General features: G+C 47.0%; 1 protein-coding gene across 6 annotated transcripts in view; it reads right to left on the minus strand.

Moving 5' to 3' along the window:
* Ddx46 (DEAD-box helicase 46) overlaps positions 1–8,671 on the minus strand; it is a 46,161-nt gene extending 37,490 nt beyond the window's left edge. For 4 of the 6 annotated variants that reach the window (XR_015640632.1, XR_015640631.1, XM_087589771.1 and 1 more), the window contains exons 1-3: positions 8,491–8,671; positions 4,402–4,590; positions 2,705–2,848 (exon numbers count right to left, since the gene is read on the minus strand). Coding sequence is in view for 4 of the 6 variants with exons in the window: in XM_087589771.1 (XP_087445897.1) it covers positions 2,705–2,848; positions 4,402–4,590; positions 8,491–8,507 (350 nt within the window). In the remaining 2 variants the exon portion in view is untranslated. 6 annotated transcript variants of the gene reach the window in all.
* Positions 8,672–12,091: the final 3,420 nt, after the last annotated feature.

Here is a 12,091-nt window from a genome sequence, read left to right on the forward strand (position 1 = left end):
TAAAAATAGCCTCTGTGGCTAGACGGGGATGTCACTGCCATGATAGCTGTCATTACACATTCATATGTGACAAAACACACAAGCCATAAACTAAAAACACTTCTTATCTCACTTAGTGCTAGGTATTCAACCAGTACAAGTCTAAAACAATTTTCTAAGAGAAACAGTCCAAAAGAAAGAAGGAAAAATAAAAAGGTACACAGCCTGGGAGAGAGGGTCAGGGTCGTCAAGAGCACAGACTGCTCTTACAGAAAGCCTCGGCTCGGCTCCCAGCACCCACGTCACGGATAATTCCAGGTGCAGAGATCTGATGCCCTCTTCTGACCTCAGCACAATGCTCACGTGATACGTGTGTGTGTGTGTGTGTGTGTGTGTGTGTGTGTGAGAACACTGCATTCATAAAAAAATTTTAAATAAAAATAAATTTTTTAATGAGCTATGAACATGTTCTTCAGAAAAGAAACCCAAATAATGAATAATTTCACTAGCAATCAAAGAAATGCACATTAAAGCCACAGTAAGCCCCTCACCTCAAGAAGCCAAAAATCAGCTCTTGAATTCTTACCTTTTCTCTGTAATGAAATTCTTCCCAATTCTTTTTTTTTTTGGGGGGGGGGGTTCTTTTTTTCGGACCTGGGGACCGAACCCAGGGCCTTGCACTTCCTAGGTAAGCGCTCTACCACTGAGCTAAATCCCCAGCCCCAATTCTTCCCAATTCTTAAAATAAAAAATCTACAATATAATTGCATATCTAACCAACTGACACAAACATAAAAGACCAGCAAGTCTAGACACTGGGAAGGCAGGGAGCGAGAGAACTCTCTTCTCTCGCATGCTGTGCTGGGGTAGAGGTGCAAACCCCCCGGAGAGGAACCTGCTGCCATCACCCAGTCAGGGCTGCAGTCTCCACCACATGTACTGCCTGGGAACGCTCACGCACAGGTATGCTGGGGCATGTGCACAGGAATGGTCACCGGCATTATGGCAGTGGCTTCATCCAGGGGCAGAGCGCTAACAAAGTGACACTCGGGAGGCAGAGGACAGATAGCTCCTGAGGGAACCAGACCAGCACAGCAAGATCCTATCTCAAACAATGAAACAGAGGTAGGCAAGTGAATGGAGTACTACTCTGAATGGCTCTCCGTGAGAAAACGACAGAGACAGCGCAGCGGTGAAAGCACCAATCGCTCCTTCTGGTGCAAGTCCCAGCACCAACACAGAGGCACAACCCACTGTGGCTCCTGTTTTAGGGGCTCCACCTCTTCTGAAATCCAGGGCAGCAGACATGCACACGGCATGCAGACATATGCAGGCAGAACATCCCCACACAGACAGAGAGATAAATCCAGTTTTTTGTGGTTCCATCTTGCTTGCTTTCTCTCCCTCTTCTTGGTTTTGTTGCTGTTTTGTTTAGTTTAAGCTAGGTTTTCTCTGCAGAGCCCTGGCTGTCCTGGAATATTCTAACTGTGTAGACCAGGCTGGCATCAAACCCAGAGATCCACCTGCCTCTGCTTCCTAAGTGCTAGGACCCAGGCTTATTGTCAAGAAATCCCAACAGTATTATACACTGGCCTTGGTAAGATACGAGTACAACTTACAAAGGAAAACAACACTGGAGAGGTGCCAACACTGAGTAAAACAGGAACAGGAAAGAGGTGAGAGTCAACATAATCACATTCGTGGTTTCAGTGAGCACTGTTACCAGGTGGTAGAAGACTGGAGAGCAAACTCGCTGACCTGACAAGAGCATCATAAGAGACACACAACAAACTCACACCAGTGAAGGCCACGCTTTCCCAAGTAGCAACTCCAAAGGGCACACATAAAAGTAAAGAAGCCATTGTTGGGGCGCACGGCTGACTGATGGTTAGATCACATACTGCTCTCTGGCAAAGGAGTTCGGTTCCCAGAACCTCCAGCAGATGGCGCACAACACCACAAAAGAAGATGCTTACAAAAGCTCTGGCCCTTAACTATCTACATTAAATAAGGGTACAGCGCAGAGTATGAGAGCAATAGAATCTGCGAGTTTCTAAGTGAATCATAAGCCCCATAACTAATAAATAAGAATCCCTGGGCTGGGGGCTGGGGATTTAGCTCAGTGGTAGAGCGCTTACCTAGGAAGCACAAGGCCCTGGGTTCGGTCCCCAGCTCCGAAAAAAAAGAACCAAAAAAAAAAAAAAAAAAAAAAAAGAATCCCTGGGCTGGAGAGATGGCTCAGCAGTTAAGAGCACTGACTGCTCTTCCAGAGGTCCTGAGTTCAATTCCCAGCAACCCATGGTGGCTCATAACCATCTGTAATGGGATCTGATGCCCCCTTCTGGTGTGTCTGAAGAGAGAGACAGTGTACTCATATAAATAAAATAAATCTTTCAAAAAAAAGAATTCCTGTACCTCCAGCTCCAAGGGACCTGAGGCCTCCTGTCTCCATTGGCACCTACGCCCAAGGGCTTGCCTAGCACAGCGACCAGCGTGCCTACAACAATAGTCATGGCCCCACACGATGCTAACAGAAGCTCTGCCCGTTAGTAAATATTAAATAAGGGCACAGTGTAGTACGTAAAACCAATAGAACCCACTACTCTCAACTGAAGTGTAAGCCCCATAACTAACAAACATTCTGCCAGCATTCACAGCGAGTGCCGATAAGGATGCATTCAAAGGCAGAAAACAGAGGCGGAGGGGAGGAAGCTGACAGCCTTACCTGTTCTCAGCCTTCTTGCTTTTGCTGCCAGGACTGGAAGACCGGGACCGCCTGCCCCGGCTCCGACTCCTTGAGCGCCTTCTATCCCGGCTTCGAGATCTTCTTCGCTCTCGGCTTCTGTCACGCTCTCTACTTCTGGAACGTCTGGAAAGAAGACCTTTCTTTTATTTTGTGGCCAAAGATACTCACCATTTCAGACCGTGACCGTCCCAGCCAGAAAGGGGCTCCCAATCACGTGCACTATTGAGGCAGAGCCTCACTTAGCTACCAGGTCGGCTGAGTGGGAAACAAGTCCAACAAACAGATAGACCCGGGAGGGCACAGCAGGCTGTGGTAGGCACTTTACATGTCACCCAGCCCACAGCCAGGGCTGCAGCTCCCCCCTGGAGCATTGGCTGAGCTACTCACGCTCCTCGTCTTGGCCAGGGAAGCCTGAGCCTATGAAGGAAATGGGCAGACTCTTATGACTAACGGTGACGCTTCTTCCCTTGCGCTGCTATGAAGAATTCACTATGTAATCTCCAGTCTTGTTTTTGCGTTGTTTTGAGTCTCACTGTCTTGAATACAGAGATCCACCAGCCTCTGACTCCCTAGTGCTGGGATTAGAAGCATGTGCAAGCACACCCAGCCTAGAAATCCTTGACCTAAAATCTGCAAATTTATTCTCACATAAAAAGTCAAAAATTGGGCTGGAGAGATATGGATCAGTGGTTAAGAGCACTAACTGACTGAGGTCCTGAGTTCAATTCCCAGCAACCACATGGTGGCTCACAACCATCTGTAATGAGATCTGATGCCCTCTTCTGGTGGGTCTAAGGACAGCTACAGTGTACTCATATATAACACATAAGTCTTTTAAAAAAGTCAAAGATCAGCAGGGGGCGGGGAGGGAGGTGGTGGCTGTGCAACAAAGGCAGGAGGATGGATCTCTGTGAGTTCCAGGCCAGTCTGGTCTACAGATCAAGTTCCAGGACAGCCAGGGCTGCACAAAGAAACCAAGGGTGGGGGCAGAGGGTTGGGGATTATGCATTTGTTACTTGTTAAGAAGCTGTCTGAGGGACCTGTAACAGGAAGGTGAACTCGCCCACACTCTACAATGTCACAGGTAACTGCTTCTCAGACTGTCAGGCATTAAGACCACAGTATTCTCACCTTCCAACCTCTTAAGACAAAGTCACACTTTAACGCCGTCAAGCTTTCTGTTTTTGAAGACACTGTCACTGAGAAAGGTTGTAACTATTGACGTTAGTGTCAGTAAATATGTGAGTAAATGTGAAATAAAAACGTTCAGAGTGTTTTTCACAAGAACAGTCATTAAACGAGCTTAAAACATCGGAGAGGGCCCGCAGGGGCTCTTCCCATCTCTTCCCAGTGTCTGCTGTAGTGGCTTCCCTTCACACAGGGCTGGCCCTCTTGGGTAGAAGCAAAACCTCCACGAGCAGAGCATATTACCTTAATCTCTCGGGGACCTCAAGGTTCTCTCTGGATTACAAAAACCACAATCTAAAGTGTCTGAGCTTAAAGATATGGCTTAAGACTCTCTTTATACACAAGTCCTGGGTCTAATAAAGAACTGAGAAAATAGCAGAAGGCCCACAAATGAGCCACTAACTTCCAAACCAGAACACAGCTTTGGAGAAGACCAATTTGTCCGGGAATGCCCAGTGTTACCGGTTCTGCAGAACTGGACGTCTTACCTCAGGCGTTTCCTGTCCCGTGACCGAGATCTCCTTTTGTCCCTGCTCCGAGACCTCTCTCTCCTTCTGTCTCTGTCTCTACTCCTGGAACGCCTGTCATCTCCACGTTTGCTTCTTTTGTCAGAGGGTGAGCGACTCCTAGACCGACTTCCAGAGCGACCTCGAGATGCTGACCGTTTTCGGTAATGGCTAGAACAATATCAAACCCAAGAAAACTCAGCAAATACAGAAAAGATGATTTAATTAGGAGAAAATGAACTCTTGCTGTACGTGTACAGACTGGAAAGGAAAGCAGGAATCAGGCATGGCGACTCATGCGAGGCTGAGGCAGGAGGATCACCATGGGCTTGAGGCCAGACTGGGAGACCTTCCAGGCAAAAGGCACAGGAGTAAACTCGTGGGAAGGAATCTGGACCAGAGGTACAAGAAGGAATAGCAAGAAAGACAGTTAAACAAGCTAGACAGTGGGCCAGGGGTGTGGCACATGACTCAATCCTAGCACACAGGAGACAGAAGCAAGCAGCTCTCTGAGTTCAAGGCCAGCCGGGTGGGGAGGGGGGAGGGAAAGGGACTCAAGAGAGTGCCATTAGACAAGATCAGAGAAATAGCAAAATACTCAAATATGGAGAACCTCCCAGGGTCTTACAATGACTGTTTTTACTCTGAGTAAGTATTGGGCCACACATGACGGCAGACACCTGTAATATTATTAAGATGTCTCAGCTACTGAGGAAAGATCACTTATATCAAGACGGTTAAGACCAGCATGTTTCCATCTCTAAACACTTTAATTAATTTATGTGTATATGTATACACCAGAGTACGTGTGTGGGGGTTGGGGATTTGGCTCAGTGGTAGAGCGCTTGCCTAGTAAGCGCAAGGCCCTGGGTTCAATCCCCAGCTCCGGAAAAAAAAAAAAAAAAAAAAAAAAGAATAGGAATTCCAGAGTGTGTGTGTGTGTGTGTGTGTGTGTGTGTGTGTGTGTGTGTGTGAATTTGTTTGTATGCACATGGGCATCCCTTGTATGCAAGTACCTATGGAACCAGAAAAGGAGCCATGTGGGTGCTAGGAAGTAAACCTGGATCCTTTGGTGCAAACCCAGTGCTTTCTTTTTTTTTTTTAAGATTTATTTTATTTATTATATATAAGTACACTGTAGCTGTCTTCAGATACACCAGAAGAGGGCATCGGATCTCTTTACAGATGGTTGTGAGCCACCATGTGGTTACTGGGAATTGAACTCATGACCTCTGGAAGAACAGTCGGGTGTTCTTAACCACTGAGCCATCTCTCCAGCCCAACCCAGTGCTTTCTACCACTGAGCCACCTCTCCAGTCCCATGAGTAAATATTCTTACAATACATAGCAAAAAAAGGAAAAGTTACTGGGAGAATTTTTTTTTCTTTTTTCTTTTTTTCGGAGCTGGGGATCGAACCCAGGGCCTTGCGCTTTCTAGGCAAGCGCTCTACCACTGAGCTAAATCCCCAACCCCTACTGGGAGAATTTTAAGCATGCCTATTTTTAAAGTTATCACTCAAGAGTCAGGGCTGCAATGCCAGCACTCAGAGGTGAAGGCAGGGCAACTGGCAGTTCAAAGTCAGCCTTGACTAAGACAGCCTATAACTAACAAAAGTTTAAATGAATGAAAAAGTACTGTTTTGTTGCTAGCAACAAAGAACAAATCAGACAAAGGAGGCAACAGGAGAGAAAACATGAAACTAAAGCAAGCATCCGGCTTAGGAGGAATGTGGCCGAATAGGTGGGAATAGCAAGTGAAGATGCTGAGAAATATCAAGATCTGCAACAAGAATACAGCACAGTAGCCCAAAACACTAGCGTGGACTCAAATAATTATGAATTAAATGTCAAGTCTGAGGGTAAGAGAGAAGGACTGGAGGTCTGCACGTGTGACCAGAATAAGCAGGAAAGGGAGACTGTGCTGAACGGAGAGGCTATGGTCCAGCACATGTTCTGAATGTGTGAGGCCCTGAGATCAGCTCGCAGCAGCCTTCCTCACCACCACTGAAGGTCACCATTACTAGGAAGCAACAATCCATTCACTTTCTTTTTTTTTTTTTTTTGGTTCTTTTTTTTTTTTCGGAGCTGGGGACCGAACCCAGGGCCTTGCGCGCTTCCTAGGTAAGCGCTCTACCACTGAGCTAAATCCCCAGCCTCCATTCACTTTCTGATCATGATCTACCTCATTCTATTCCCCATGAAAGCTCTGGATGAACGGAGACTAAAGGCTTTTTTCTTGGGGCTGGAGAGATGGCTCAGTGGTTAAGAGCACCGACTGCTCTTCCAGAGGTCCTGAGTTCAATTCCCAGCAACCACATGGTGGCTCACAACCATCGGAAGTGTATGAAGACCAACTACAGTGTACTCACTTATAAATAAAATAAATCTTAAAAAAAAAAAAAAAAAAGGCTTTTTTCTTACCTCTGAGCCTTTCACTCTTCCCTGAAAAAACCAAGAACAGAGAAGCCAGACACCCCAGGGAGACAACAGTATACAGGTAAATGGGTAAAAGAGTCCTTCTTGGGAAAGATCTGAGGAGTTTGAATTTCATCTTGAAAGTAACAGGATCCAATAGACACTAAGTCAAAAAATGGCAAGGTCTGAAATGTCACTTTGGTTTCAGCAACACAAATATAAATAATTAGGACTGGAGAGATGGCTCAGTGGTTAAGAGCACTGACTGCGGGTTGGGGATTTAGCTCAGTGGTAGAGCGCTTGCCTAGCAAGCGCAAGGCCCTGGGTTCTGTCCCCAGCTCCGGAAAAAAAAAAAAGCACTGACTGCTCTTCCAGAGGTCCTGAGTTCAAATTCCCACAACATGGCTGGCCCACAACCATCTGTAATGAGATGTGAGTCCCTCTTCTGGTGTGTCTGAAGGCAGCTACAGTGTACTTATATATAATAAATAAATAAATCTTAAAATATATCATAATTGGGGCTGGGGATTTAGCTCAGTGGTAGAGCGCTTACCTAGGAAGCGCAAGGCCCTGAGTTCGGTCCCCAGCTCCGAAAAAAAAAAGAACCAAAAAAATATATATATATGTATATATATCATAATTGTAATGGCAAGATCAGGAAGGAATCAAATTGAAGCTACCTGAACAATTAGCATTAAGCACCACCTTTAAGTCAAAAGACTTCAGGAATGGGGAAACAGTACAGAATCTAACTAGAAACAGAGGGAGAACGAGCCAAACATTGCCTCCAGATCTCAGGTCTGGACAGCCAGATGAAGAACAATGGCCTTTGGGAGATTCACAAGACTATCACATGAACTGTATTCACGGTGATACACCCTTTAACCGGATGATCCTCCAGGCTTTTTATATTTGCAAACTTTCAAGACGCTCCACTCACACTTTGCTCATTTCCCTGAACCTAAGTTATAACCCAGTAAAGTGCTGTTAGCAGTAAAAGCAACGTAAACTTTTCATTCTCCCTACACACTGAACCATAGCATCTTTCAGACTGGCTACATACATACCTGTCATCTCATCTTTCAAAATAATGATGATGATAGTATCATCAGCCTCAAGGTCCTGAACCTGTTATTAACACCTAAAGTTTTGAAGACACCGTACGGTGCCCGCGGGAACCGTTTCACAAAGAAGTAGGCAACAAAGTAAGGAAATCTACCAGCGAAGTAAATGTTCACGAAACAGGTTGCTGTAATCCAATAAAAGCCAGTCCTGCATTTATAGCAGGTGCGTAAAAAAATGCCCGCACGTGCTTTTAAATGACTTAGGGAGAGAAGACCTCGCGCGCACCAAAGTAAACTAGGGTTAGGGTTAGGGTAGTGAAAGCGACGCAGAAACAGAGTGAACCGGGTCAGGGTTAACTGGAGAGGATAAGGCTGGAGGCACCGTGGAGGGGCGGGGTGAGATGAGCGGGTCTGTTCCCGCTCAGGGCTCGAACCGGTGGTTGCAAGTCGACGGGAATCTGCGGTCCTCGCCTCCTCGCAGTCCAGGCGACCAGATGCTCAGCGGCCACACGCGCGGTCGCCCCGCACTCGCCGCGCCGCCACCTCCACCGCTCCCCTCCGAGACCAAGAAGCCGCTCGCCCGCGGACTCACCGAGACTCCCTGCCCATGCTGCCAGCCAGCGGAAGGCCTGCGCCCTTGGGGACGATGCGCAGACCGGTGAAGAGGACAAAGGAGGGAGGCACCAAGTCCTCACAGTACCGAGCGAGGACCGGCCCTACGAAATGGCCAAAGCTCCAGCAGTGACCGCCATCAGAGCGTGGCCAACGAAAACAGGATGTGCTGGCGCCGGGCGCGGAAGGAAGAGGCCAGCGGAAAGAAGCGGCTGCTTCCCCACAGCGCCACCAACCGGCTGGAGGCCGCGCGGCGCGGGCTGCGCCTACCGCGGCAGCCTGGTTTCCCAGCGCAACCCGCAGCGCTCATTGGTGCTATGGAGTGTGACCTCAGCCAGGTCAGCCTTGTAAGGGTCTTCTTCGCTGCAGACCACTGAGGAAACCTATGCAGCCTCAGGCTCTCCCAGGAAGTGTGTATGTTTGCCTTAACCTGCATTAAATAACGCTTCAACTGTCTCCCTATATACTCTGTACTTACTTAGTCACTTATTTCTACATTTGTATGCAAGATCCTGGGAGCTTCGAAAAGACTTAAAAACACAAAGAGGGGGCGGGGGGGGGGTTGGGGATTTAGCTCAGTGGTAGAGCGCTTGCCTAGCAAGCGCAAGGCCCTGGGTTCGGGCCTCAGCTCCGGAAAAGGAAAAAAAAACAAAAAAAAACAAACAAAAAAAAACACAAGGAGGGGAGAGCCACACTGAAAAGGGAAGACTCCTCAAGATGAGATGTGAAGATTTAGAATCTACAGAAGAGCAAAACGACACTATAACAGTTCTTAACACTGGGAAACTTTGGGGGGGGGGGGGTAGGAAATACATGGTCCAATTCAACCGCTCAGGAGATGGAGTCCAAAGATACAGGGACCAGACAAAAGCACGGGCTTCCCTCCTGCTCTGGCTCTTGGTCTGAATCACTCCTTCTCTGCGTATTCTCTTCATATTCACATTTTGACCGGTCTTTAAATAAGTTACTGAACTTACCCCTAGACCGGAACAAAGAATCTACGTAAGCCCTCCCAACGGGTTCCAACAGGTACAAACACAATCAATTCACCAATCAGATTAAAGATGACTTGACTTTCTTATAACAAAACACAGTCACCCAGCCAGATCAAATAGATTCCCTGCCTACAGGGATCCCCCAAAACTACAAAGAACTAAATGACTGCTGAAAAGAGAAGCATCTGTGCCTTCCCAGAAGAACGTGCTGTTTTCATGAAAACCAATCTGGCCTAATACAGGAAACTACTGAGTAACTATTAAAAAAAAAACAAAAACAAAAAACAGAAAGAGAACAGACAATGCATTCTGGAAGAAGACAGTGGACTGCGTGAGGCCCTGCATCGCCCCCCCCCCCCCCCCCCCCGGCAGGTGAAGTCAGTATCTACTTTGTCCTTTCCTTCCCTGTCCTTTCAGCTGTCTCCAGACAAGTTTTTCCAGACCAGAGGGTCATTAAATTCATTTAATAACCAGCCCCCATCCCAGCAGCATGGGACTTCTGTAATGGGATTTGGTTTCTTTTTTTTTTGGAGCTGGGGACCGAACCCAGGGCCTTGCGCTTCCTAGGCAAGCGCTCTACCACTGAGCTAAATCCCCAACCCCTTGGTTTCTTTTAAAACCCGGTGTGGTGGTTTGAATATGCTTGGCCCAGAGAGGTTGCAACAGTGTTGAAGAAGGTGTGGCCCTTTTGGAAGAAGTCACTGTTGGGGTCAGATTTAAAGCCCTTTGCTCCGCTTACCTAGGAAGCGCAAGGCCCTGGGTTCGGTCCCCAGCTCCGGGAAAAAAAAAAAAAAAAAAAAAAAAAAAGCCCTTTGCTCAAGTTCTGCCCATTGTGAGAGACTCTCCTCCTGGCTGCCTGTTGAAGCCAGCTTTCTCCTGGCTGCCTTCAGATCAAGATGTAGAACTCTTGGCTCCTCCAACACCATGTCTGCCTGGATGTTGCCATGCTTCCTGCCGTGACGATAACTTCTAAAACTAAGCCAGCCCCAACTAAATGTTGTCCTTTGGGTTGGAGAGATGATTCAGCAGGTAAGAGCACCGTTTGCTCTTCCAGAGGTCCTGAGTTCAATTCCCAGCAGCTCCCAACCATACTAGGATCTGATGCCCTCTTCTAGCATGCAGGTATACATTGCAGACAGAGCACTCATATATTAAGTAAATCTTTTTTAAACATGTCCTACTTTATAAGAGTTGCCTTGGTCATGGTCTTCACTGCAATAAAAACCCTAAGTCATGGGGCTGCTTCAAACTGTCCACAGCAGCTATGACTTGTCACGTGGTCTGTCAGGAGTGCAATCCTGCCAGCTCAAGGTAGTTTACCTCTGGAATTCTAGGGACTTGAGATGATACTAATGTCAGAGACCTGAGAGTGGGTGGCAACCACTGCTTCTGCTGTTTGCTGGTTGGATTTGCCCCAAGGAGCTCAGGCTGGGGGGACAGGTGTATAGATGCATGCACAGATGGCTAGCAGGAAGTTACAGCTGATTTTGTGGTTTGACTGGGAGCAGGGTGGGATGTTTTCCATACCGATCATACTATTTCTGCAGGTGAAGCTAACTGGGCAGGGTAGGGCGGAGCCATTCTTTGTAGTGCGAATTTTGGTTTCTTTCAAAATACAGAAATGTTCTGTGAATATGTGTTCTATCGTGTAGGAAGGATGGGGTCACTCGCTGTTCCAATAAAGCAGTCTTAGCCTGTTTTTCAGGGCAAATAATTGTTTATTCTGGGTGAATCAAATGCATGCACACAAGCTGCCTCACTGAGGATCATCTAAGAGAGCCATCTTATTGAATAATGTCTAAAGATTTATTTATTTATATGAGTACACTATCGCTGTCTTCAGACACACCAGAAGAGGGCATCAGATTCCATTACAGATGGTGGTGAGCCACCATGTGGTTGCTGGGAATTGAACTCAGGACCTCTGGAAGAACAGTCAGTGCTCTAACCACTGAACCGTCTCTCCAGCCCCTTGGACAATGTCTAAAAGAGCTCAGGAGAGCAGCACTCCTGCAGACCCCTCTGGCTTCATCCCTCCAGCCTGGTGTGCAGCAGCATCTGGACAGCCTGACAGAGGAAATACACACACGTGGAACCACACGTGTGCATGTGTGACATTAACGATCTTTCTTTCACTCTTAAAACTAACACACCTTGAGTATTTCTTAGAATTACATGTAAGGCCAGATTGACGGTGGCGTGCACTCCTTTGATCCCAGCACTCAGGAGGCAGAGGCAGGTGGATCTCTGTGAGTTCAAGGCCAGGATGGTCTACAGAGCAAGTTCTAGGATAGCCACGGCTACACAGAGGTTCCTCATCTTGAAGAACCAAAAAAAAAAAAAAAAAAAAAGAAAAACTTTCTTTTATAAGTCTCATTAATACACAAGACACTAATACACTCACTAATGTAAAGTGTTTATGCTATTCTATAGCTTGCCTATATTAATCTGAATTTAACATTTCTGTTTGAGTGTGCTTTTAAAAGATACTCTGCGGGGTTGGGGATTTAGCTCAGTGGTAGAGCGCTTGTTGCTCCTGCAGAAGACCTGGGTCCAATTCCCATTACAGACATGGTGGTTCACAGC

This window comes from Rattus norvegicus, chromosome 17, assembly GCF_021556685.1.
Source record: "Rattus norvegicus strain SHRSP/BbbUtx chromosome 17, alternate assembly SHRSP_T2T, whole genome shotgun sequence".
NCBI classification, from domain to species: domain Eukaryota; kingdom Metazoa; phylum Chordata; class Mammalia; order Rodentia; family Muridae; genus Rattus; species Rattus norvegicus.